Raw genomic sequence first — 26,781 nt, 5'->3', positions numbered from 1 at the left:
ATGGTGGATGGGAATCAAAACCCCATGGGGTATCTATATGAGGCCATGGATAAAGCCAAAGAGGGGATTCAAAATTTGTATGGGTCAAACAAGACCAAATATGAACCCATATGGTGCATAATAGAGTAAACAATGCAATTTTGGAAAGCAATATAGAAACAACTTACAACTACTGAAATTGATTTTCAGAAAGTTTGATTTATTAACAGCAACTAACAAATACCAAGAATAAATGAATTTCAACACTAACATGCCAATTTGGCCTACCAAGGGTCCAACACCTTGCTTGGAGGGCTTCTTTATTGACTTTATTGAATGTAATTGCTACTACAAGAGCTTCCAATGTGCATCAACAGCTCCAATGGGCTTTATTCTTCATAACAATAATTATCAAAAACAATTTAATGGAAGAATGGCTGATCTGGAGCTTATTCTGAAATCTTGCCAGGAGAGACCACCAAAATTGCTTCCTTTTCCTCTCTAATTTGCTGATATCATCCAAATATGTTGGGGTTTCACCAAATTGACTACAAATCTGCATTAGTTATCCCCTGACAATAATTTCACAAGCAAGAGCTGCTCCAAAACCCTTTTTATTTATTTACTTGCAATCCTAGGCTGCTGAAAGTGGTACGGCTGACCTAGGAATGGTATGGCTGACTTGAATGTGCTTCAAACTTGCTGAAAAGTGTGACCAAATTGCTCAGATTTGATTGTCATTACTAACCCTGCAATCTGATACAAAATTCCACGTGATTTGACCCTTGAATGGCCTGAAAATTGATCTTTCCTGAGTGTTGAAGAAGGATTAATGGCTGGGGTATCGTCCAACCTGCCTGTAATTGAAGGTTTTCGTCTCCAATTTGGGCTCAGACACCTACAATTGCTAAATGCTCTCAAAATAATAAAATTCCAATGATGCCAAATTGTACGTTCAAGGCTCTTTTATGGTTTCCAGCCCTAATCGAACTTCTTTAGGGCATCCAAAGAATATTCCAAAGCATCTGTTTTCCTCCATGTGGTTCGCCCAGTTTGAGGATCAACTTATCATTGCATAATGAACACCTTTTATTATAATATAATCTTCTAGGGTGATGTGCAAGGTAACTTTTTAAATAAAGTTACTTTTATTAACTTTTGAATCATAAGGTTATAACGTCATAAAGTTACTTTTATTAAAATTTTCTATTAATAGAAAAAAGTAACTTATAAGGTCTTATAAGCTTTTATAAGCTTTTATTATAAACTTTATTGAATAATTTCCCACCAAGCTCCAAAAACAGCTAAGTATAGCTCCTCCTGGTGAACCAAACATCTCATAACCCCATCATTTGCCTACGAAGACGGCTCACAGGCAAATCTAAGATTCTTGAGTGATTATTGGAAAAATGGGGACATTACATTGCACTATCCCTGTGAAGTTGTGAGTATATCTATGGTGAAGCAAGGGTTAGTTTATGGAAATCTATCTACCTTTAGCACCAGTTGTTACCATCACTGTACTTAGAATCCCCAAACCCTTCTCTTTTGCATTTGTTTTCCGCAGTCTGAGAATCGCAACATTGTCAGATGCAAGCCAGCTTGTTGTAAATATAAGCCCCCTTGTGATACCACCAAAACACATCATCGCTGAGTTATCCTTCAGTCAAGACCTGACATTTGGAACCTTGAGGTTGTCCCCTTTGATCATCTAAAACAGCATTAGGGATTTCCTTATTCAAGAGAGGATAGGATACTCAGCATTCTATTATGTGTTGACCGGAAAGAGTCGAAGTGTGACTTTAGCCACATCAACATGTTCCTAGTTGTTTAAACTTGGACATATAGAACTAGATATCAATAAAACTATTAGGATATCTCCTAATCTTGTCATTTTTACCATAAAATATTTCAAGAGTGTCCCAAGCCTCCTTAAGTGTTATAGATGACTCAAAAATAAATTGTGAATCAAAAGACACTAATGAGCAAACATAACCAAGAGCTTTCTCATATTGTCTTTCCCACTCCTTGGCTTCATTCTTTCCCATGCATTGTAGATAAATTCCTTCATAGTTCTTATTGTAAAGCATTGATCCTTGTACCATGTATCTTTGACTTTTGATTCATAACGCCCTTTTCTATATTGGGTTCAAATGTGAGGGGCACCTTTGGTTTAACAGATAGCATATGATGTCCTTGTACCATTCGTCTAGCTAATGTCTTGAAGCTGATACACATGTTGCACCAATCTTGGCCCATCAATTGTAATCGTCTATGTGAGTGCTTGTCCTCGCACTAGCTTCATAGGTTGTATTTCAATATCATACTCTTGGATAGTGGGGGCGCACTTTCCTCTTCTTTCACCAAGCTCATTTTGCATCAACAATGTCTTGATTGCTATGTCTGGGACAATGGAATGCACTTTACTTCTTACAATGTAGTGACGAAATTTCTTGACTTAGCGTCCTTAAGCGATGAACTCATGAATGCGATCGGATGTTCATCCCTTTCCTCGGATTTGTGTAAGAATGGTCGCGCAAGTGTGTTTTGATGCAAATGAATATAAGTAAAAGGGTCTTGTATAGTCTGGACTTATGAGGACAAGAGCATTGGCAATTGTTTGTTTGATCTCTTCAAATGCTCTCTTGGCTTGCAGAGTCCATTCCATCTTTGCATCCTTTTTCAACATCTCATTTAATGTCCTTATTATCTTTGCAAATCCTATTATGAACTTCCTGACAAAATTGATCTTTCCAAAGAAAGACTTCAATTCTTTCTTACTAGTAGGCATGTTGATCTTAGATATAGCTTCTATTCTATTGGGATCGATGGATAATTCCCTTTTTTGATATTACATATCCTAGCAATTTGCCCTCTGTAACCCCAAACATGCACTTCTTTGGATTAAGTTAAATTCCATATCTCCTATACCTTCGAAATATTTTCTTGAGATTCAGGACGTTGTGTTCTCTTTCTTTAAGAATACAGTGAGGTCGTCCATATAGATGATGATGCACTTTCCTACCAAGTCTTGGAATGCAATATCCATAGCTCTTTGAAATGTAGCTCCAGCATTTATCAACTCAAAAGGCATCCTTCGGTATGCAAATGTATCCCATTTGGTTGTGTTGTGCGATCCACACCCTACCCCATCTTTGATGACAACCCCCTGCTTGTAACCTGCTCCGCTAAAAGAGAGAATTGATCCCAAACAAGTAGGTAGAAGTGAGAAATTTTGGACATTGCCTTCATATCCCTAAACAAAATGTCGAATGATATCAAGCAAGCACTCAAGAAGAAGCGAATTCAAATGTCTTCTTTTTAAGATCATATTTGCTAAGGTATGTTTGCCATCACCTCTGAAAAACGCCAATGAATAAGCCGAAGATAGTTCTGGAGAATGAAAGGGGGCTTACAAATATTGTGCCCCTCTAAACTCCTCCAGATGGCATGACAAATACCGAAAGGTAAGCTCAAAAATGGGTTCAAAAGCACAATTTCAAGCTTTCTGAAACCAATGCAAACCTTGTCAAAAATCCGAAGAAGGGTCAAAAGAAATTCATAAGGCCAAAGTAAAAGTCGAAACTACATTAACATTCAAGCTCAAACCAGAACAAAAATTCAACTCCTTTCTTTTGACGTCCTCATTCGCGCCAAACTAAACGCTGAAAATGCTAACGCAATGAGAAGAAAGCAATGCTAAGAGCAAGAGCAAAACTATGTTCGAGATTTCTTGCTTCGAAAGGGTAAAAGTCGCATTTCGGCCTCCTTAATTTTGCTGATAAAAATACTAAATCATGTCCATACGGTATTAGAAAATTGAACAAGATTAAAACGTTGGCCTTTTTAGATGCGAGGGTCAAAATTGAAGGTCATCTGTCATGTCCCCTCCTTGATCGTTACATATATCCTAAATGAGGCAAGTATTACTATTGATTAATATAATGATTAACAACGAATGATTCTTTGAAATTTATTTATTTATTAAATAAATTATTTAATTAATATATATTAATATTTATTCTTGAAATGTGATAAAGTCAATTATTAAAATGATGTTAATATATTAAATAATGTTCATTGTAATGGACACCCTGGAATGCCCAAAAACCATACCAACTGCTGCTAGGAATTTTATCAAACAGTTTGCATCCAACTCCTTATTTCTCCGTTTAATGTTTTAAATTCCCTTATGGCTCCGGAAATGGAATGTTGGTTTGTTTTACATGGAATTGAAATCACAGAATATGAACAAGAATGAAACTACAATAATATGCAAGCTGGAAATTGAACTACTACTGATAAGATGTTATTTTCAGATTTTAATAAAATCAAATACATGGCAGATTATCAACTCACTGATTACTCCAACATTATAGACAAAATGCTCCAACAAATATTTTCAATCCTGCTGCTACAGTGACATGAATAGTACCCGCGTGAATAGTGACCGTGTGAACAGTACCCGCATGAACAGTACAGCGTGAACAGTACGGCATGAACAGTACCACGTGAACAGTGTTGCGTGAATAGTGTCACGTGAATAGTGCCTGAGTGAATAGTGTTGTTGCCTGTAGCTAGAAATGTGCCCAATCTGCCTGATAATGAAGCTGATAGCAATGGATTCCAAAGGCCAAACCCCAAAGGAATGACGTCTAGAATGTCACAAGAGAGGATAGGCGTCCTCTAATGCCAAGAACGAATCTACAACTCACACATCAATTTCTTCTCATATCCAACCTGCTGAATGAAGCCACAAAAGCTTCCTTTTATTCTTTTTCCAAGGGTCGACCCAACTCACTTGAGCAATGTGTAATAAAAGATGTGCAATATAAAACATATTAAAATATTCACTTATGTCTCCCTTGGGTGCCCCTTTGATTTGCACACATCCCCATAAAATAAATATTAAAGTAACACTTTAATATTTTACAATTAAATTAAATGTTACTTTAATAACACTTCAGGCATTAAAATATATTAGCAATCGGACTCCGAATGGCATGAGTGATAGCTCATCAGAAAGCTCTCACCGAGGAGTATCGAATCCAATCACCAAAACTAGTCTCCGTTGTGTCCTGCTGACTTACTAAAAATAGTAAGTATGCCTGAAACTAAGTAAATCAACTCCATTTTGGCCCAAACTGGAAATGATTAGGCCAAAACACTCCAGGATCCCCTTAAACCCTTCGTTAGCCCTCGGGACCATGTAGAGCTAGGCTAACGCACATACACTTGGTCAACTGCTAAAGTGGGGACATTACATTCATATATTAAAAGAGGAAATGAATTATTAAATAATATTAATATATTAAATAAAGTTAATATATGAAATAAACTATTAGAAAATGTTGATATATATAAATATATTAAAAGATGGAAATATGAATTATTAAATGAATATATTTAAATATTACATGACATATGGTTTAATAAGTTACGTGCATAAACACCACGGGGGGCCTTCCCCCCGCGGGAAGTGGTGGGACGGCAGTCGCAGCCTAGGCTGCAACTACCGTCACACCCCTTCCCTCCGAAGGGAAGTGGTCGGACGGGAGTCGTAGCCTGGGCTGCGACCACCATCACACCCCTTCCCTTCGGCTGCGACTACTGTCACACCCCTTCCCTCCGAAGGGAAGTGGTGGGACGGGAGTCGTAGCCTGGGCTGCGACCACCATCACACCCCTTCCCCGGAAGGAACCCCGTGGAGGGACACAACCATCCCCCTCCATGGGTATATAACAAAAACAAACGCATGGCTAGTGGGGGGCACGGGAGAAGTAATAAGGGAGGAAAACGGGAAGGCTGCACCACAGACAGCGAAAAGGTAAGCGGTCAGTCTGTAGGTCACAAGGAAATATGTGTGTGTGGACGTGTGTGCCACACACACACATATATGGTACAAATAGCATTGTCGTAGGTGATTAATCACAAATCACGTTGACAGAGTTGTAGTTTTTTTAATAAATCTGTTTGTCTCAGGTATATGTATGCGGTATATATATATATATGTATGTATGCAGCATGTATATATATGTATGTATGTGGTATTTATATATGTATGTATGCAGTATGTGTCTATATGTATGGATGCGGTCTTTATATATGTATGTATGCAGTATAGATATATGAATGGATGTAGAATATTTATATGTATGTAGGATCAATAATGGGAATTAAGGAATATGTAAATGTAGGCATAAATTATGGATTGAAAAATGATAATGAAATGTAGAATGTTATATGAATAATGTGGCTATATGATGGAGGCTATTGGGAGGAAATCCCCTTAACCTAAGTCAGGGATTATGATAATCCCTGGTAGGCAGTATATACTGAGTATTCATATGCATATATGTTATGGCTTGGGTGTCAAAGGCTCACCCAAGAAGAGACGGATCTGGCCAGTCCTCTCTGGTAGACTTGGATGATGAGATGCATCATCCAAGGCAAGGAATTGGTCATATATGATGGTCTTCCTTGGTAGGCTTGGATGTAAGATGTTACATCCAAGACAGTAATCGAATTATCCCTCGATTTCTTGGTATGGCTTGGAACCAAGATGGGTTCCAAGAAGGCGAGCATTACAACCGCCTAAGGACATGTCCCAGTACTACACTCATATCCGTTTTATTAGATAAGAATTGAGATTAGTTTTAATTAAGTAATTGAAATTTAATTGCAAACTAGATTAGTTATATATATATTGTTGCATTCTAATAGTTTTTTTTGCAGGACAATGATCTCTAACTAGTAGGGACATTACATCATCATTAGGATTGGTCAGAATCGAAGGTCAGAATCGAGGGGCGAGTTAGGATTTTTGTAGCATTGGCTCTTAGCATTGGTTTCTTTTTAGATTCGTCTCCTTTCTTTTGACGTCTCCTTGAATATAGTTAGTTTGGGTTTTTCTTTTCTGTTTTAGAGTAGTTTGTTTTTCTGTTTTTAGTTTGGCTTTCTTGTTTTCTACTTTAAGGTAGTTTTGCTTCATGTGCTTTAGCGTAGGTTTGCTTTCGGAAGGGGTTGTCTCCCTGTCGTTTTTTGTGGGGGTATGTGAGTTTTGCTCAACTTTGGTGTATGAAGTCAGGATGTTTTCCAGTTTGTTTCCTGAATGTCGACTTTTGTAGGGCACCTAATTGACGGTTGACCCCATAGTCAATTCATTTGGTCCAAAGCTTACTCATTTTAAAAATATAGTTGCATATCATGTCTTGTCACCAATGTTGCGATCACCGCATATTTTACGCTTAATATTGCTTAGGTATGTTGTTTTGTCAAAAGGAAGTCATTGCAAGTGAAAAATATGAAGCTCTGCTTCAGTGACCACTGTAACGCTCAATCCCATGTAGGCTTCATTGCTTACATCCCAAAAGAGTGAAAATAAAAATAAAAAGAGAAATAATCAAAAGAAATATCAAAAAATGCTTGGCTTTGAGAGTGTAGACACCTCTACTAGTATTCAAAAAGAAAATTTATTGGAAATAGAGCAATCTCTATGAGCTTACAGGTGATAACCTCACTGAGGCTATAGACGCTCGTTGGCAGCAGGGCAATAGCTAGGTTTCTTTTGGAGTTCGAGTTGCCCCACGTAGCTTGCTATGAGTGAACAATGATGTTTCAACTTTCTTTAAGCTGGAATGAACTTCACTGCACACACTTGATTCCCAAGATCAGTGACTTGACTCGGTTTGTAACTTCATTTTTGCTTTGAGTTTGTCTTTTGTCATTTGGTTTGGTCTGTGGGGTATAGACCAAAGATTTTGGGTTCGAACTAGATAGTCATCCTTGAAATGTTAAAGAAAATTTCCCACCCAAATGGCCATTTGTTGTGCGATGCACAGCCCACCCCATCTTTGACAAGGACCCCCTGCCTATAACTTGCTCCGCTAAGAGAGAGAACTGAGCCCAAACAAGCAGGTAGGAGTAAGAAAATCTGGACATTGCCTTCATATCCCCAAACAAAATGTCGAAGGATATTAGACAAGCACTTAGGAAGAAGCGACTTCGGATGTCTTCATTTTAAAATCATATTTGCTAAGGTCCGTTAGCCATTGCCTTTGAAAAATGCCAATGAATAAGTCGAGGATAATTCCAGAGAATGAAAGAGGGCGTAGCAATATCATGCCCCTCTAAGCTCCTCTAGATGCCATGAGAAATACGGAAAGGTAAGCTCAAAAATGAGTTCAAAACCACAATTTCAAGCTTTCTGAAACCAATGCAAACCCCATCAAAAATCCCAAGAAGCGTCAAAACAAATTCATAAGGCCAAGGTAAAAATCGAAACTATAATAACATTCAGGCTCAAATCAGAACAAACAAAAATTCGACTCCTTTCTTTTGACATCTTCATCCGCGCCAAACTAAACCTCAAAAATGCTAACACGATGAGAAGAGACCAATGCTCACAGCAAGATATTGCATTTCGGCCTCCATAATTTCACCGATAAAAATACCGAATTATGCCCATACGATATTAGAAAATTGAACAAGATTAAAAAGTCGACCATTTTAGATATGAGGGTCAGAATCGAAGGTCGTCGTTTTGACCTCTTGTAATATGCCAAAAAACAAAGATATACGCCAAGAAGGAGAGATCGAATTAATAAAGCTCATATTCTTTTCAAAAGCCAATCACCTTCACCTCACCCCATAAAGGGCCGATAAAAAGCCTGAAGGGAACCTTGAAAATGGTCAAAAGAGCGATTTTGAAGAAATATGGATTCAAGTTGAAGTGTCAAGTAAAATACTGAGCATTGCAAAAAATAAACGCTTCACAAGGCCGAAAGAAACACCAGGTATGGTATTCAGATATTCAAATTTGAAGGGCCCAACAAAAGTTCAAAGTCAAAGTTGAGCCAAGGCAATAAAGATCAAAATATTACAAAACAAAGCCACTCCATGTTGCCTACTAAACCCGATAGAAACCCCCCCCCCCCCCCCCTCCCACATAATTGTCATAGTTAGAATCATTGAGCTTAGGCGTTCTTTTAAAAAAAAATGGGGGAAATGAAAAGTTTCTCCTTAGCAATGCCAATGAAAACACCAAAAGGTGTCAAGGCATAATTAATGAAATAAAGATGAAAAATAAAGTTCAGCACTTTCGAGTAATTCATTTGTCATTTCGCCTTCTTAAGAAGCCTTGGCTAATATTGATAATAATCCCAAGGAAGGTCAAAAGACTTGAAACAAATCCATAAGGCGTTTAAAAGTTGAGGTGCTTAGTGTTAGAAGGCGAAAACAAAATTGACCTAGAGCTCCCTTTAAGCAATGAAACACCAAGCATTAAATATGTTAAGATCAAGGAAAATATCATTGTTTTAAGGTTTGTTGAAGCCAATCAAAGCCCAAGTAAAACCCTGAAGTAAGTAATTGTGAGGCATAGGAAAATTGATTCGAAAACAATAAAGTTCGAATCTTGGTGATATGCAGTGAAGTTTGTTTGCGTTTTTGTTCGTCCTTATTATCCTGTCAAATGCATAATTTCAGTCTTTTGGTTTTGGGGGATGAAATCGTAGAAGACATATAAACTATCTCCACACCTGAGAATACCTTCATGGAGTCTCAAGGGGCATTTCCAGATCAATAAAGAGAAAACCAGATTTTATTAGCATTCATGCGTTGACATCAACTCACAGCGATGCTGAATAATTTTCTGTCTTTTCAAGTCTAAGGCGTGAAATGACTGAGTGGTCATAAAGAAGAACATCTCAGCGGCTTGCAGCGCCAATGAAGAATGTGTCCCAAGGATAGAAAGGGCAACCACCCGCAAGACAACAAGTTGAAGTCCAGAGCATGAGATTGAAGGTTGATGATCACACATAATGCTACAAGAAGGGTAGAATCAGAAATGCACAGCTGGAATTGACAGCAAATTGAATCTGTTTGTAAAAAAATGGCCTTATTGTAAAATGGCTACTTGTCGGCCCTATTTAATGCAATTTAAAACAAAGGGGACACAAGTTAGTTATTTCTTAGCTACTTGATTTACTTCATGCCCAGCAAAACTTTGTCCTCTAGCAGAATTAATTGAGAACAATTGCAAGTAGTTGAAGAAGTGGTTGAAAAGGGGGAAGTCGGGAGAAATGAGAGTTACTAGGCATGGGCTAAAGCTATCAGGCTTCTAGAAGGTAGATCAAAGCCATTGGATGGTTTCAATCCTAGCCTTTGATTCAAAATGTAAAAGCTATAAAAGGGCAGTGCCTCTCTCTTTGCAAAGGGTTAGATAGTTAGATTTTTAGGAATTAGAACAATTAGACAACTAGCAAATTAGGAGTAGAAGTAGAGTAGGACAGCTGAGTAGTAATTGTTGTAATGGCAATTGAAACAAATAAATAAACATTGAAATATGGTGTTTGTCATTTGTTCTCTTATGTTTGCATGGTTTCTTTTCATGTGGCTAGTTAGAGTTAGAGTTCAAGTCTTTTATGGTGAAGTGTGAGGGTATTTGATGTGATTTCAAGTTCATATCATTGGAGGCTTGTTGATTGTCGGTCCCTATGCATAGTTAGTGTGAACCTAATGATTGTTCTTAGTTCAACTGTGGGTATTTGTCTCAGACTGCACCAGAATTGGGTGCCTGAATGAATATTTATAGTCTGAAAATCCTTTTATCCCTTGGAGCTTGCACTATTCTTGTGAAGTTGCGAGTATATCCCTGGCAAAACAGGAATTAGTTATGTGAAATCTATCTACCCGCAACACTAATTGTTACTATCATTGTCCTTATGATTCCTAAACCCTATCCCTTTTGTTATTTATTTTTCCATCTTGAGATTCAAAGCATCGTCAAATCCAAGTCAGCTTGTTGCATTTGTACGTCCCCTCATATTTACCAGCAAAACACATCAATCACTGAGTTATCCTGAGCAATCAAGACCTGAAAGTTTGAACCTTGAGGTTATCCCCTTTGATCAGTCCGAACAGCATTAGGGATTTCTTTATTCAAGAGAGGATAGGATACTTAGCATTCTATTCTATGTTGAAAAAGGACTAGCGCGTACTTGACCTCTTCATTAGTCCCCAAATTTATCGTTTCGCATTTGTCTCCTTGGGTACTCTAGTACTTGAGCGAATTCAAATTATCTGCATCGAAGATCCTTTCAGATTGAATCATCCCTCTTGGGATAGTGTTCGTCTTTAGGTTCATAATTCCTTCTGGATTGAACTTAGCTTCCTCAGCTTCTTCCTCATCAATGATTTGTGTAAGGAATATGTCTGAATTTGTCAAAAATTCTAGAATATGCTTGTCGTCATCAAATCCCTGAAAGTTGGTAATGTTATCTGGGACAAATGGTACCGATGTCAATTCAACCGTGAATTTCTTCAATCCTTCCATATTGAGTGGTTCCAACGAGCTTGCAACTTGGACTAGTGAATTTGCCACTTGATTCTTTGAGCGATAAATTGATTTGATATTAAATGCCTCGAAGTTCTCTATCAAGTCCCAAACTCTATTGCAATAATGGGTCAATCTTTTATCATGGCAGACATATTTCTTTCTTACTTGCTTGACGACCACTTCAGAGTCTCCAAATGCATGTAGTGTCTTGACTCCTTTTTTGATGGCTAGAAGCAACCTGTGAATCAAGGACTCATACTCCACTACGTTGTTGGTACATGGAAATTGCAACCTATGAGCAGCGAGATATGCCTCTCTTGATGAACTGATTAATTCAAAGCCAGCCCCAGCTCCCTTCTTGGAATCAGATCCATCAAATCGTAGAGTCCAAGTTTGATTTTCATTTTGTGGAGGCTGGCATTGCTTCTGACAGTCATAGGGTTTTTCAGGTTCTTTTAGCGATGCAATTTTCTGTACTATAGGCATCTCTTCTGGATTATTGCATCATCATCAGGTAGCTCGATCTTTTCTTCCTTTAGTGCGTGTGGGATCTTATTGTATACTTGTTCTAAAGCAAGTTTGCACATGGCACATGTAAATTCTGAATGAAAGCCACAATAGTAAGTTGGAAATATTGTCATTGATGTCAAAGGCCAAAACAAGATTGTCATTAATGTCAAGATAAAGGGGACAGGGTATATGATGAAGAATGAACATGTTTGTTATTGTATTAAGGCATAATTCATGTCAGTTATGCATGAGTGACAAAGAAGCATTGATTAGATCTTAATGGCAAGATGTTAAGAAACAAAGATATATGTATTAAAGTAGCACTTACACTTGAAAAGAACAGTGACTAGTCAGAAGATATGTCAGCAAACAGACTGCTAAATGGATGAAGATTATAGATAAGATTATTATGTTGAAAATGCTGACGAATTAGAAGATTATATTCTGGTCCATTTGGTTAGTTGCAGTGACAAATTCAATCTTCTGATCTTCATGTTACAAAAGCCTCTTGCACCTGTTGATGAAACTAATGCACTAAAAAATCCAGATACATTACAGATCCGGTTACTTTGAGGTAAATAGAGGCAGCAATTAGACATAAACAGATTAATTTTTATGTATGGCTGACTTCATTGGAGGATGGTATCATTAGGAATGGAGTCGACTTCATGTTTTATTGCACCATTCTATGGATATGGTCGACATTTTAAACAGCAAATGGAGCAGCGACTTCATTAAGATGGTAAAGATGATCTTAATGAATTTGGTTAAGGCAGCTGTTATTAAAGACAGTGATTGTGTCTTAAGGAAAAAAAATGATGGCAAATTTAATAAACAAAAATAGGAGGCTACCATTGTCAAGTTCTGAATTAATAAACATTGAATGACTGAACAGCAACTAGTGTCCTTTATACTGTCGACTACATGCTTGAATGATTTCATTATTAACAGCAGTGAATTTCTGAGCGGATTAATAAAGGAAGTTATGCGCAACAATTGAAGTAATCGACAATGCACTCGACTGAAGAATATGGTGAAGCATCGACTGCAAAGAAATAGCGATCCTCCTTATGACAAATAATAGCAACAATCTATCTACATGGTGGCAGGTTGTCCAAAGTTCAAACTATTAAAGCAATCTGAAATAATCAGCGATCTGCAAAAGTCAGAAATCTGTATGAAGACTCATTAATGAAAAGGTGTAAACAACGATTCATAAAAGACCAAGGTGAGTGCTCTAATTATGACAAATAATAGCAACAATATATCTGCATGGTGGCAGGTTGTCCAAAGTTCAAACTATTAAAGCAATCTGAAATAATCAGCGATCTGCAAAAGTCAGAAATCTGTATGAAGACTCATTAATGAAAAGGTGTAAACAACGATTCATAAAAGACCAAGGTGAGTGCTCTAATTATTGTTGAAGACCGAGTTAAGTGATGGTGCGATTAGTAAAGAGTCAAATGTGCAATTCCTAGAAAAGTGATATATGAATTAATGGTAGTGCTTTTGATTAATGAAGAAAGCAGCAATCACAAAGCCAACATTTATATATATCAAATGGCAGCAATAAATGTTTGTTAAGCATCAATAAGCCTCAATGATTTGATTAGAGGAATCGATTATGTATAAGAGCAACAATTGAAGATTTATAAATATACAACAGCAAGGTCAATGCACGTAAGCAATGTTTGAAGAAAAGATACTACAGTCGACTTTGCAAACCGACTAAGCAACATTAAGATAAGCAACAGTGATTAAATGATGAATAAATTACAGCATTTAGAATATAATATAACATTATAGACAGGCAGCGATTCCATTGGCTACAACAGTCTAAAGAACACTAAGTTTGAGATTCAGGATAAAACGATTCATTATTATGATCATCTTAGAGACAAGCCACGATTCATTAAGAAAATTACAAAATAGTGATTTAATATTAATTTGCATGAGATGCGATTTGATAAGAAAATGTGCAAACAACTAAACAACAATTCATTAATGAGAAGGTGTAATTTGAAAAGGTACGATTTGCAATACACATTAGAAGATAGCATTTATTCATGAAGAGGTGCGGTTAGAGTATAGAAAAGGAATCAATCAAAGTTTGTAATAATTGTTAATATACAAGGTACGGTTAGAGAAGAGAGCAGATCAATTAGCAAGGAAAACAATATGATGGTTTAGAAAAGTCACCACCGATTGGGTTAAAAAGTCACAACCTTTCTATGAAAGGTTATGTGAAAGATATAAAAGGGAAATGCAATTCATTGTTTGGATTGTGCGTGGGGGTTGTGTGTAATGCTGGAAAGAGAGTCAAGGCATAAGGAGAATATATAATATGCAGATCTGAATCAAAATTACACCAGATCCAATTAGAAGAACATCTGCAGATATGCATAAGGTACTGCAGTCAATATAAGAAGTTTATGAATAGATTACAAGCAATGGTCATGAGCAGATTTATAAGATTATTGTAATCAGTGTTGTTAAAAGTTTTATACAAGATTGAGAAGAGTTTGGGTAGATTTAAAAAAGAGAATAAGAAGGAAATTTTAATGAAGACATAGAGAGAGTTTTTGTCATCCATTGAAGAAAACATAATTTGTGGAGGAGTTTGCAATTGTCCATCATCCGTTGAGATAGCAACATTGTCAAGGTGGAAATTAATATTGTTAAGGTTGGTGACTCATATTGGGAGTTGGTGCTTCCAGTGGGTTGGTTCTCACAAATTGAATTAGGGGTTGATGCCTCTAGTAGGTTGGTGCCTACAAATTCAGAAGTGGGAATTGGTGCTTCCAGTGGGTTGGTGCTCACAAACTAAGTTAGGGGTTGGTGCCTCTAGTAGGTTGGTGCCTACAAACATTGTAAAAGAGGAAATATATAAAAGGATTAAATTGTCATGGTTTTTCCCATCACAGTTTCCACGTAAATATTGTGTTCTCCTTATGTGCATGATTATTTAAAGTTAGTGAATAATGTTATTGTGATTGATAAAGTGGAAATTGGTAAAAATTTATTGTTATACTGATTCACCCCCCACCCCCTCTCAGTATAACCGTGTGCTCTTTATAGTATACTTTGGGAATTTAGAAGACAATCTTAACATTGAATGTATGCATCATTAATGTGGCTCTGTTTAAGTTTATCTGATTTAAATACCCCTAGTTCCAAAGTTCACAGTCAATCTCTTAGGTTTAAAAGCTGTATCCCGTTGTTACTCTGTAATAATAAGCCAATTGTCCATTCCCCCTGTATAAAGACTCCTTGTAGTCCATTAACAAATGTATCTTTAAGATCAACAAAGTTAATCTTCATTAGAGGAATAATTGCAAATATGCTACTAAGTTGTACACCATACCTTTACAAAAAATTGTGTCCTTGTGCGCAAGGGCTGCAGATAAGTACAGTGAAAACAAAAAAATGATTTAGAATTTAAAGTACGGATTAGTAAAAGAACATAAAGATTCAAATCTTTTATCAATTATTAATAAGGAATATATTTGAGACCTATTTCTTTTCATTGTCAATATAATCATTTTATTGCAAGCCTGAGAATATAGGAAGTATAAACCTAGTCACTAGGAAGAATAAATGACATGCAATTAATTAGGAATTAAGCAATTCTCCTAACAATGAAAGACTACTCTAGTTCCGTCGAAACAAAAAATAACAACAAAGATCACGGGGATCGTGTGAATTGATGAGATGAAAAAATTTAAATCAACTTCAAAAGATGACCACAAACAATCTCTGCTTTAATCAATAGATGGTACTATCATATAGCTGCATTAATAGAAAATCATCATTCTGCATTATAGAACTTTCAAATCTTGTGCTCCAACCTTTGAGATCGAAAAGATGGATCAAATTTGTTTTCCAGTATTTTTTTTCCATGCAAACCCCCATAATAAAATTGTATAGTGGGCATAAATGGCAAGCTTTAGCACCCACCATGGGGCATGCATTGCTGAAAATCTCTTTCACATGAGAAATGACCATTTGGGCTCATGAAGCTCCTATTTTGCAACCTAATTAAAATCAGAATTGAACAAGAACAAGATAACATTCTAGATAGTCTAAGGAATTTTGCTTCCAATCAAAAGAAAAATCCTAAAAACTGAAGAGCAACCACCATCATACCAGACAAAGAAAAGAAAAGAGCTCCTTGTATTAAGGAAAACAACCTCCTGCTTGGAATCAAAGAAATCTGGCTTATAAAGTTTACACAATGTCTCAAAGGAAAGTGGATCCTTCTCAAAATACCTTTCCATCTTTTGATCAACCATCCACAAGCAAAAGTTATCTTCCATCCATTCATGAACTCATCAAAGTACATTTTGCACTAGACAAAGAATCACTTGATCATATGATGGGTGATCACAACAATTGTGACAAGAATCAACTTCCACCTCTTCTCCTGCCTTAGGGAAATAATATTGGGCCTCTTGCATTTCAAGCTCACAAGATTTCAGAGGGCTCCAGAAAGGAGTCTCCAAAATTCAAGGATGATGGCATTCAACACCTAAACGAACACATTTCAACCTTCACCACACCTTGCAATATATCTGCAGTTTCTCACGAAAATGTGGCACCTCAGCTTTTTGTTAAAACTTGGGAGGGACATATGAATGGTTTCACCATCTTGCTACTAGTTCCATCACGGTTTGGGACCACATGACTGAAAATTTTCTTACCCCTTTCAAGCAAACTAAAGATGGACATTGCTTGCTTGTGCTGTTATCAACTTCAAAGAAATATTACAATGAGTCTATGTGAGAATTCATTCCCTATTTCCACCATGTTGTTGGAAAGATCAACATGACACTAAGCCACTTCTCCTCAAACATTGTTAAGCCACTTCATCAATGAACTCCCTTTCAAGATCACATTTTTAATCAAAACATGTGAAATATATCAACTTGAAGAGGCTCAATCCCAAGTAGTCAAGCTGGAAACTGATATGATCACCATTGTGGAACTCAAGAGAAATTCAATCTGTCCTCTAATCCAAAGTTCAGTTCATCCACTATTGCAAAATGTGGTGAACAAAATGATCTCATGGAGCATCAATTTTTTGAAAAATACACCAAATCAGCCATATAAAGGTGCACCTTGCAAAAACTTCAATCCCTCAAATGTAATGAACAGACCCAAATTACCTACTACCCCTGAGAGACTTGCTAGAGAACAAATAATTATCACCTTTTCATGATACAATGATGCCAACAATGGCTTGTGATACATAAGATGTTGCTACTGATTTCTCTATCCAAAGTAAATAATCAAGGGTTATCAAGTAACCCAAATCTTTGTCCAAATGAACCTGATGGCAACTCTAGAATAGGTGTCATGTCCCTTCCCTGATCATTATATATATAAAACCTAAATGAAATTATTATTACTAATTAATATAATATTTATTAATGAATGATTAATTGAAATTATTAAATACTTGTTTATTAATTAATATTATTATTTAATTAATATTCATTAATGATAATATTCTGAAGATAGATATTCATGTATTATTCATAACTAACAAAACCATGGCCACAGTGGCACTAATTTAGAAGAAGTCGATGTCAACTAAGTAGGACTGATTCTATAAACAAGCTACGTAATTATCAGAGTAAGTGATCAAAGAAAATTCAGAGATTATGTTTTCTAAATAATCAGTTCTGGAATGACGATCGTATTATGAGGCCCATACACAGAACAGCAATATCCATGCAGCAATTTGTTTAAATTTATCTAAGCGATTCATGGTCCAAGATTACAACAAGTTGCCATACCAAATATAAATAATATGGAATTGTTTTATAAGTTAGCGATTTGTTAAAGGAAGTATAATGAGAATACAGTAGACGTGGGCAAAACTCATTCACAAGGAGGACCTGGACAGAAGAATTCAAGTGGTAAGTGTATAACTTGGTCAAAACATAAACCGTAAATATTTTGAAGTGGTGAGATCTATATCAAACAAAATGATTAATGTGTTGCAAATGAAATGGTGGCTATTAAGTAATGTCTCTTCTCAAAGAGATCTCTTTTGTAATAAGACGTGTCTCTTCAAAGATAAATGAGACACATATTAATAGAGTTTGGAATTAGAAATAAAAGCAGGAAAAAAGGGGAGAAGACCAGTTCAGAACGGTTATAAAGTTTACAGATAGCAACGTCCTTATCCTTGGTGGAATGTACAGAGATGCGTTCAATAAGCATGCTTAATATGTGAAGCCTGATAATATTCTGATGCAGAATTTTAATAATTATATAAATATTAATAATAATATAATTATTATAATAATTTCTGGAAACTGCTCTGCAGTATTATTTAATAAATCATATAATAGGTAACTCCGATCCAAAATAAATAAATAGGTAACTAATAAATATATAAATGATTTATAATACAATATAATTCATTTATTTGTTTATTTAGATGCTCAAATCAGAATAAGGATTATATATATAATGTCTAAATCAGACAAATAAAAATATTAGATTTGGTTCATGTTAAGATGGAATTGTTTCCTAATCAATCTAGTTAAGTCATAAGTATATGGAAATAGATTAATTATGGTTAAACAGGCCTAAACTTAGTAGGGGACATTACAGTAGGCTATATCAAAGATAAACACTCGTGTAAGGAGTGATGGATTGGTCCCCAAAATCATTTATTCATTGTTCTCACTTGTACACAAAATCAAAGATTCAAAAAAGAAATGTTGGAGAAAGAGAAGTTAGATCAAATGAAAGAAAAGAAATCTTAGTTCAGGCCCAGCTTCATCTCAGATTTATAAGTAAATCCCTGAATCAATCGAAACTGCTCCAAATTTTCATATCTTTGAATATATGGTTAAGACCAAAGATAGATATCTCAACTTCAACTATTTGAAAATCATCTAAAGCTGCCGGAACAAGTACTCAACTGTCAATAATGGGTCTAAATCAACTCAAATCCCTCAAATTTGGTAGAAACATATGTAATTCTTCAAAGAAAAATAACAAAGCTTGAAGAAAAACCAAAGCTCTTCTATGTTTCTTCATACATAAAAGGCTATGTATTCATCAATAACTACCAAATTTTTAATTTCTCAGAAAGGTAAGTTGCATCCTTTCTCATCTCACTCACAATCTGATTGCAAAAAATAATACTATTTATGATCTGATGTTAGGATCGATGACTGTTGCACGTGAGATGCTAACTTTTACAACGAATAAATTGAAGGTCTTGAAATTCAAATTGAAATTAAAATGCTTAAATAAACATCACAATGATTAAACAACGAATTAACAACAAAGAGAAAGAAGAGAAGACAAAGAAACACGAGTTGATAACGGAGTTCACCAAACGGCTACGTCTCCGGGTCTCTCTCCAACAGAGTGACCAATCCTTGATTATGCTCCAAAAAAAGGTTACAAGGTCTTCAACTTGTTACAAAGTCTCCTCACGTCTCCTTGAATGATAATGAATTACAAAAGTCCTTCTCCAACAAGTACAACAAGCTTGAACTCAAGCTCCCAATGCATAGAGTCAAACAATCCACTATCACAAGCTAACTCTCCAAATTACTTAGCTCTCCAAAAATTCTCTCACAATTCACTCACAATTCTCCCATGTCCTTCAACACAAAAATCATCCCCCTTAGATACTATTTTACATGCCCCAAAATGGGTTAACAATATTATCTCCAAAAATCCCCTTAAAATAACCCTATAAATTCTTTTTTTAAGTTTTCGGGCTTGGTTTTAAAATAATGTATTTTTTGGGGGGGGTGTGTATGTGTGTGTGTGGGCTCAACTAAACCCGAGTCCCTATTTCCAAGGCTCACCCCAAACACTTAACAAATATTAAACCCACTACGATATATTGCGCGATCCTCAGGGCCGCACTAGCGGAGAGCAGTGTGCGGGAAGTGGAGGGGGTTGGTGGTTCGATCTCCACGATCCCCATTATGTGGATCATTTTTACATCAAATAACAGTCGCGCCCTGTATATAGCAGCAAGGATCTCGAGAGGCAACGGTGAGGAGAAAAAAATAGGAGATGTGAGGTTGGGGGTTTGATTCCCCCAACCAGCTTTTGACCAAATAGACCAAACCGTCCGCTACAGGAGGAGTCTACAGAGGTGCCACATGGAGCATCTAGAACAATCTATTTTGGTGAAACGTTTATCCACCCGGATCAATCCTCCCCACTAGAGAACTTTTGGACCTCCAAAAGTTGCATTTATCCAGAAATTAAGTGAGGGCATGACCTCCCTACTTGTCCTGTATCATTTGTCCATCTATACACCTAGCTCATTACCACAATCAAGATTGCAACGATATTGTTGAACATATGCATCATTCGATTACTTCCATAAGCATCTACATCAATTGCTATAGCCATTAACGAATAACCACTGACTAATATCAAGCTGACTAACAATGTAGATACAAAAGCAAATGAATCAACAACATCTATTTTTCACAACAGGAACATTTTTACCCAAGGGAACCTTGTAATGTCCCCTACTTGATCTATTTCAATATACTAAAATTGATTAAGAAACTAATCATGAAGCCAATCATTGATATTCGTCTTCAACTTATTAGTTAGTAACAAGTGCTTATTTATTTTCCTCATTAGACGATTAATTTCATTATTCATAATCGCTTACTATAGATATCAGACCCTGCTACTACTTCAGTTTTAAGGGAGAAGGGTTTATAGCGCTTAGAGACCAAATACAATAGGTTCCCTCAAAGTTTACAGATCCAAGCCCTTACCTATCTTGGGTCTATACCCTCAAGGCTTATGGGTCTCTGATCCCCACCCTATCTTGGGACTTAACCTATTGCTTGAATTTAGACTGCCCCTCTTTGGAACATCTCATTCCCATCTTCTTAAATACTGACAGTAATAACTTGATTCAAACTATGACTATACTAACTTCTCATGTATTATGAATTTATATGAAATTAAGTATGACCGTCATACATATTGCAGTCTATATTAATATTACCACTAAATTTTGCATAACAACATTATCAGGCTTCATATATTAAGCATACATTTTCAACACACCCCCATGCATACCACCAAGCACAAAGATGTTACTGTCTGTAACTTAATAACAGTTCTGATATGATCCAATCCATGGTGATGTTGTTGGATGCTTTGATTCCTTTCCTTTATATCTCTCAATGTGAGGGAAAGGTCACACCTCTTCATCATGCATGCCCTTTGGCAAGAGACACACCCTTTCACCATTAGCACTTTTTGAAGGAGTGCAACTCTTCATTATTTCTGCCCTTTGAAAAGGACATAACCTTTCATAATCAGGTCTGCACTTATTTAATTCAGATGTACACTTCTCATTTCGAAATTCTCCCCTCTTCAAATGAGTTCTCTTCTCTCTTTTATATCTCACATTTGAGGGAGTCACAACTTATCATTTCATGCCTTTTGACCATTCATTAACTTAATTAAATTTAATTAAATATATTTCATTATATTCTTTATATTTTAATTTAATTTTTTTAATTTTTTTCGTTTGTATTTTAATTTTGTTATTATTATTAAATTATATTTCAAAGTAGGGACATTACAGTCCGCCCCTCCCAAATTTGCTTGTCATCAAGCAATGTCGATTTTAATTTTCTCAAACTAAGGCATCTACCAATATGAATCAAAAACACAGAGCATACGCATGAAAAACACAAAGCATACACATGGATATTTGCAAACACGAAGCATACACGTGAATACACGTATTGTTAGAATTCTTCTTATTGACTAGAACGATTCATTGATTCATCTATACCTGCGGCAGGATCATAGCTCTAATACCATTTGTAATGTCCCCTACTTGATCTATTTCAATATACTAAAATTGATTAAGAAACCAATCATGAAGCCAGTCATTGATATTCTTCAACTTATTAGTTAGTAACAAGTGCTTATTTATTTTCCTCATTAGACGATAAATTTCATTATTCATAATATCTTAATATAGATATCAGACCCTGCTACTACTTCAGTTTTAAGGGAGAAGAGTTTATGTATGTTACCAAAGCGTTTAGAGACCAAATACAATATGTTCCCTCAAAGTTTACAGATCCAAGCCCTTACCTATCTTGGGTCTTGTTGATGTGTTTTTTATGCACATGCGAACACAGAATAAAATACCAAGGTATCTTATCCTCTCTTGAACAAAGTCTCTCATATGCTATGCTTCGTGATCAAATGAGACAACTCCAAGGTTACGAAATGTCAAGTCTTGACTTGTGGATAAGTTCAGTGGTTTGATGTGATAATGCTGGAATCACAAGGGGACTTACGTTGTACATGAATGCTCAATCTTATCATGGATTAGGATAGGTATGCTGATAACTTAGGATTTGGCAATGAAGCTCCGAACTTAATTTCTAACAAGACACTAAAAAGAAAAGGCAAAAGGGAATAGGGTTCAGGGAATCTATTCTAGGCCTAAGAATGTAGGAAATGATGAACAAATCTAGTGGAATCAAACTAGGCAAGGTCTCACAAACAGGTATTGACACAAGCTTAGTGCAATCGTCTGAGGTATACTTAAGGATTTTCAAACTATTACCATCAAACGTTGACACCATCCAAGTTGATGCTTGTCAAGGGACGCATAATAGTTGAAGTTAAGCTTACTCAAATTTCCAATCGACCACACAAGGCACACTTACCAGCGGCAAGAGGCTAGTGGCATGGATTAAGGATTCCACACAAATATATTCAACAAATCTTTCACTAAATCTAACAAACATGAAAATAAATCTAATCTAAAATTCTAATCTTACTTGGAGGAATTCAAAACCATGAATGCAAAGACAACATTTGAAGAGCAAAATCACCAACAATTGAACAATGATTTAGATTCAAATAGCTGCAGCATATACCAACAATTCTATAAAAACTCTCTTACAAATGAGAGACAAGGAGGCATATATAGTCTCTTACAAAATGGATGGTCAAGATTGATACAAGATCAATGGCCAAGATCATGCCAACAAAACCCTAGAATTGCCCTAATTAGGGTTTACATCAAAAATGGCGCCACCAACATATGGCCCAATAAAAAGATACCTAGTCATCAAATAGGGAATCTTCTAGAAGATTCCTCCTTGCATCTCTCTCTCTCCTAGCATACTCCAAGAATCTAGCCAATACAGAATCTAACTCCTCCATGGAAATGCTAGGCAAGGTATCCTGTTGCAAATCAATCATGTCTAGTGAATCCGAGCAAGTGTCCAAAGTGTTCTCCCAATCTAGCAATGAGCTTCTGCGAACTATGAACATGAATCAACAAAGAGATCATGTCATCTATCTAACTCTTCTTCAAAGAGTCCAACTGGCAAAAATACATAAATTTCATCTCGTCTCTTAATTCGGCTAAGTGTAAAGCACTAGCATCACTAACATCAACACCCAATAACTCCTCAATTGAGGCAAGGATCTTCATCTGAATGTCATGAATCAATCCCTCCATCTCCATACAGCTCAACTGGGCGTTCTCATAAGTTGATCTCTTCACGACCAATGAACAATACCAGCCATGGAAATCGTATCTGTCTCCACTCTACACAATATTCTCACTGACCAAGGTGGAATTAGGAATCTTCTTCAAAGCCTTAAGGCGTGGAATAGTCTTCTCCTGAATAGGCCGGAATTCTTCCCAAGCTCCCTCCAAATACTAGATTCTAAACACGAGCCCTGTTGTCCAATCATATGCCTGGACAAACTGAGTAAGGAAATCATCCGCCTGTTTTCTTGCACTCTCAATCCACTTTTCCACCTCCGAGAGTGTATCTCTCGTTGCCTCATAGTGTGAATGTAGTCCATGATCAACAGCAATTGGGGAAATAAGAGTGGGATTCTCACGCCTTATCCCCGCAATATACTCTCTAAGTCTGATATTCTCTTCTCTGTACTTTGCTATCTCTTCAATTTCTCTGTCTAACCTTGCGCTAATTGCCTTGAGGTTATCACCAACCTCCTGAAACTCTTGCTCTCTTGATGTACGGCCAAGGACAACTAAAGTAATCTGGAAATCCATAGGAGTAGCAATGTCCGTTGTCACACCTACAATAGGAATAGCAACCTGCGCAATCCACATTCCTGTCTCATCTCTAGCTATGTCCGACAAAATCTCAGCTCTCTTAGGTTCCTTCTCCTTAGCACTCCTAGCTAGGTAATCATCAATGTTATCAATAGGCTGTACCTCTATCATTTTCTTACTTTTCTCCATACTTCTCATCAGCCAATCAAGAATAGCGGCCATCTCCATACCATCATCGAGACACCTCTCGATCAAACCCTCTCAATGCGGAGATAACATCATCATCACCATCAGGATTATTCCTGATCAAATCGTATACCTCATTTCCCAAACTAACTTCCAAAAGGACAGTAGGGGATCTCGATTGATCATCATTCTCATTTGGTGGAGCAGATGTCGCTGTGGCATGTAACTCCTGAATATTTTCTGGTAGTATTACTATGTTGGAACATTGTTGGGTTTCCTTATTCTGCTCTGTTATTTCAATCACCTTAATTGATGAGACACTAAGAGGTGGTGAAGGAATGATAGGTGGCAGAATGATAGTCTTTTATTTCTTCTTCTTCACCTCCTCAATCTTCTTCCCTCTGGCTTGACTCCTCCTGGCATGTTTTTCCTTCTCTTGGGAGCTTGACTCTCTTCGTCTGCATGAATCCTAACATCACTGATAGTCCTCTAATCATCCTCAAAAGTAGACTCTTTCGGCTTCATCTTTTCATAACTTAAGGAAACACCCATATCAACTAACTTATTCATCTGAATATCTACCCATGTGTGGGAGAAACTCAAGACCTCTCTCATCAATACATTCAGATCAATCTCTTCTGATTCTGACCAATTAGGCAATAAGATTGCCTTCTTCATTTCATTCTCATACTGTGGATGCGTATGATCCCTGTAATCTAACACTTGATCAGGAATGAGGAAAAGTCCACACTTCGTCATGAAATCCACTGACATTCTAGACCACATTCGTCTCTTCACTGCCTACTCATCCATCAGGTTGGCAAAATAATCTTCTATGTCTACCTTGTGGATGAACTTCTCTCCCCTGATCCTTCCAACTTTCTTATCTAGATCAAATATTCCTCTTTTCTTGAAGGTTGCAAATCGATAGAATGCAAGCTCCTCACTCGCAGTGCTGGCGGCTAAGGCAGACTGGCAAACCTCCAATGTCTTCCCAACTGAAATAGGGAATGCCATGCCTGTCCTATGCTTCTCTTTTTGAATGGAATCAAACTCTAGAAGTTGTCTCACCACTTCCAACAAAATCATTCTGTCGGACGGATACCTAGGAAGCCTGTAGGGTTCGGATTGAAACCCATGAATCCTAAGGTACATGAAAGTGGAAAACTGAATATACCACGATCCATATTTCTCTATTAGCTGTGTTGCCTCCTTGGACAATTTTTTGTGGATTCCGCCTTGTAGCATCTGCGTGATGTACATGGTGAATACACTCTCTTATAATCTTCAATTCTATACAAGTTCAGCTGGGGATAACACTCATGACTCATGAATTGTCCTTGTCCATTCCCGACTTCACCTCTGCATATCAATCCTTTGTATGAAACGAACCGTGCAAGCAGGTATACCAAGTAGAAAGTCATGGCGAATGACTTGGACAGCTCTACATTCCTCAGCTGAAAGTCCAGATTGTCACTTATGATTCTAGAACAATTTATCAATGTCCCTCTAAGACAATCCTGGATGAAATAGAACATCCATCCATCGAATATTGCACACTGCGGCATCCCCATCACTCTGTTGAGCAGCAATACTAAGTCACTATATTCCTCTTTGAAGTCTGTGCACATGAGTGTCTTGGGAGCCTTGGAATGATGAAGCCTAGGCTAAATCATCCATTCTTTGTTTATCATACTCTTACATGCATCCATCTTCTTCGTGTACCGCTCTTTATATTCATCCTTACTTGCATCCTTCATATCTGCTCCACGTAGAATTCCAAACACCTCATGAATCGCATCCTCAGCAAGATAGGCAATAACAACGCCCTTAGGAGTTTTGATCATTCGTGAGCGAGGATCATAACATCATGCACACTCCAAGATAAGCTCACTGGATTGTATGGACTGTGGAAATCCAGCAGCATGAAAAATACCACTCTTCATAATGTTTACATATGCTGGGGAAGGGATTTGATTTCCGTCTCCAAACATCCGCTGTCACATCAGGTTCAGGTTCAGGAAATGCATGTTTGTATCCATAATCTCCTTCCATCTGGATGACATCTTGGGCTCTGGATAGAATCCAGTCTCTAGTATCTTTTGTTGTTCTTTTCTTTCCTTAAATTCGGAGTTCAACATCGTACCTGTACGAAGCTTGAAGTTAGAACTTAGGAAAATAAATAATATTCTTAATAGAATTCCTGACTTCCTAAAGATTTTAAGCTAATTAGAGCATGAAGTCAGGAAAATAGTCCACACTCTTGGTAGATCTTAACAATTAGATTCGAAATGTGACAACGTTAGGGTATGAAACCCTAATGAAATTCATTAACACCTCCTTATACTTAGAAATTGTGTAAACTAAAGTGCAAAGGAGTATACTGGATCAACGGTGACTAAGGAAAGGTGTGAAAGGTTGTGCTTTCACACAAAGTATGTTTGAGGACACCTTCCGCAGTCAACAATGGAGGTCAATTAAAGACAACCTGAAAATTAAACTTCTAAAACATGTTGCAATCACCTAGATATGCACAAATTTGATGAGAATCAACCTTCCAAGGCAAACATAAGAAAATTTGAGCATGTATGTAGGGCTGGAAATGAAAACTTAGTCTGAAGACAAGTCTGAAAATGAAGTTTTCAGACTTACCAGCACCCTTAGGAATGATAAAATACTCAGAAAT

At 36.8% G+C, this 26,781-nt stretch overlaps 1 protein-coding gene across 4 annotated transcripts in view; it reads right to left on the bottom strand.

Annotated features, from left to right (window-relative positions):
- The window catches only part of LOC131078866 (uncharacterized), a 226,354-nt gene that overhangs the window by 37,018 nt on the left and 162,555 nt on the right, over positions 1-26,781 (bottom strand). For all 4 annotated transcript variants that reach the window (XM_058016693.2, XM_058016694.2, XM_058016695.2 and 1 more), the window contains one exon: positions 15,192-15,224. In XM_058016693.2, coding sequence (XP_057872676.2) covers positions 15,192-15,224 — 33 coding nt within the window. The remainder of the gene's footprint in view (positions 1-15,191; positions 15,225-26,781) is intronic.

Source organism: Cryptomeria japonica, chromosome 2, assembly GCF_030272615.1.
Source record: "Cryptomeria japonica chromosome 2, Sugi_1.0, whole genome shotgun sequence".
Taxonomy (NCBI): domain Eukaryota; kingdom Viridiplantae; phylum Streptophyta; class Pinopsida; order Cupressales; family Cupressaceae; genus Cryptomeria; species Cryptomeria japonica.
Note: the sequence above shows the minus strand (reverse complement) of the source record. Positions and strands in the feature narration are given on the sequence as shown.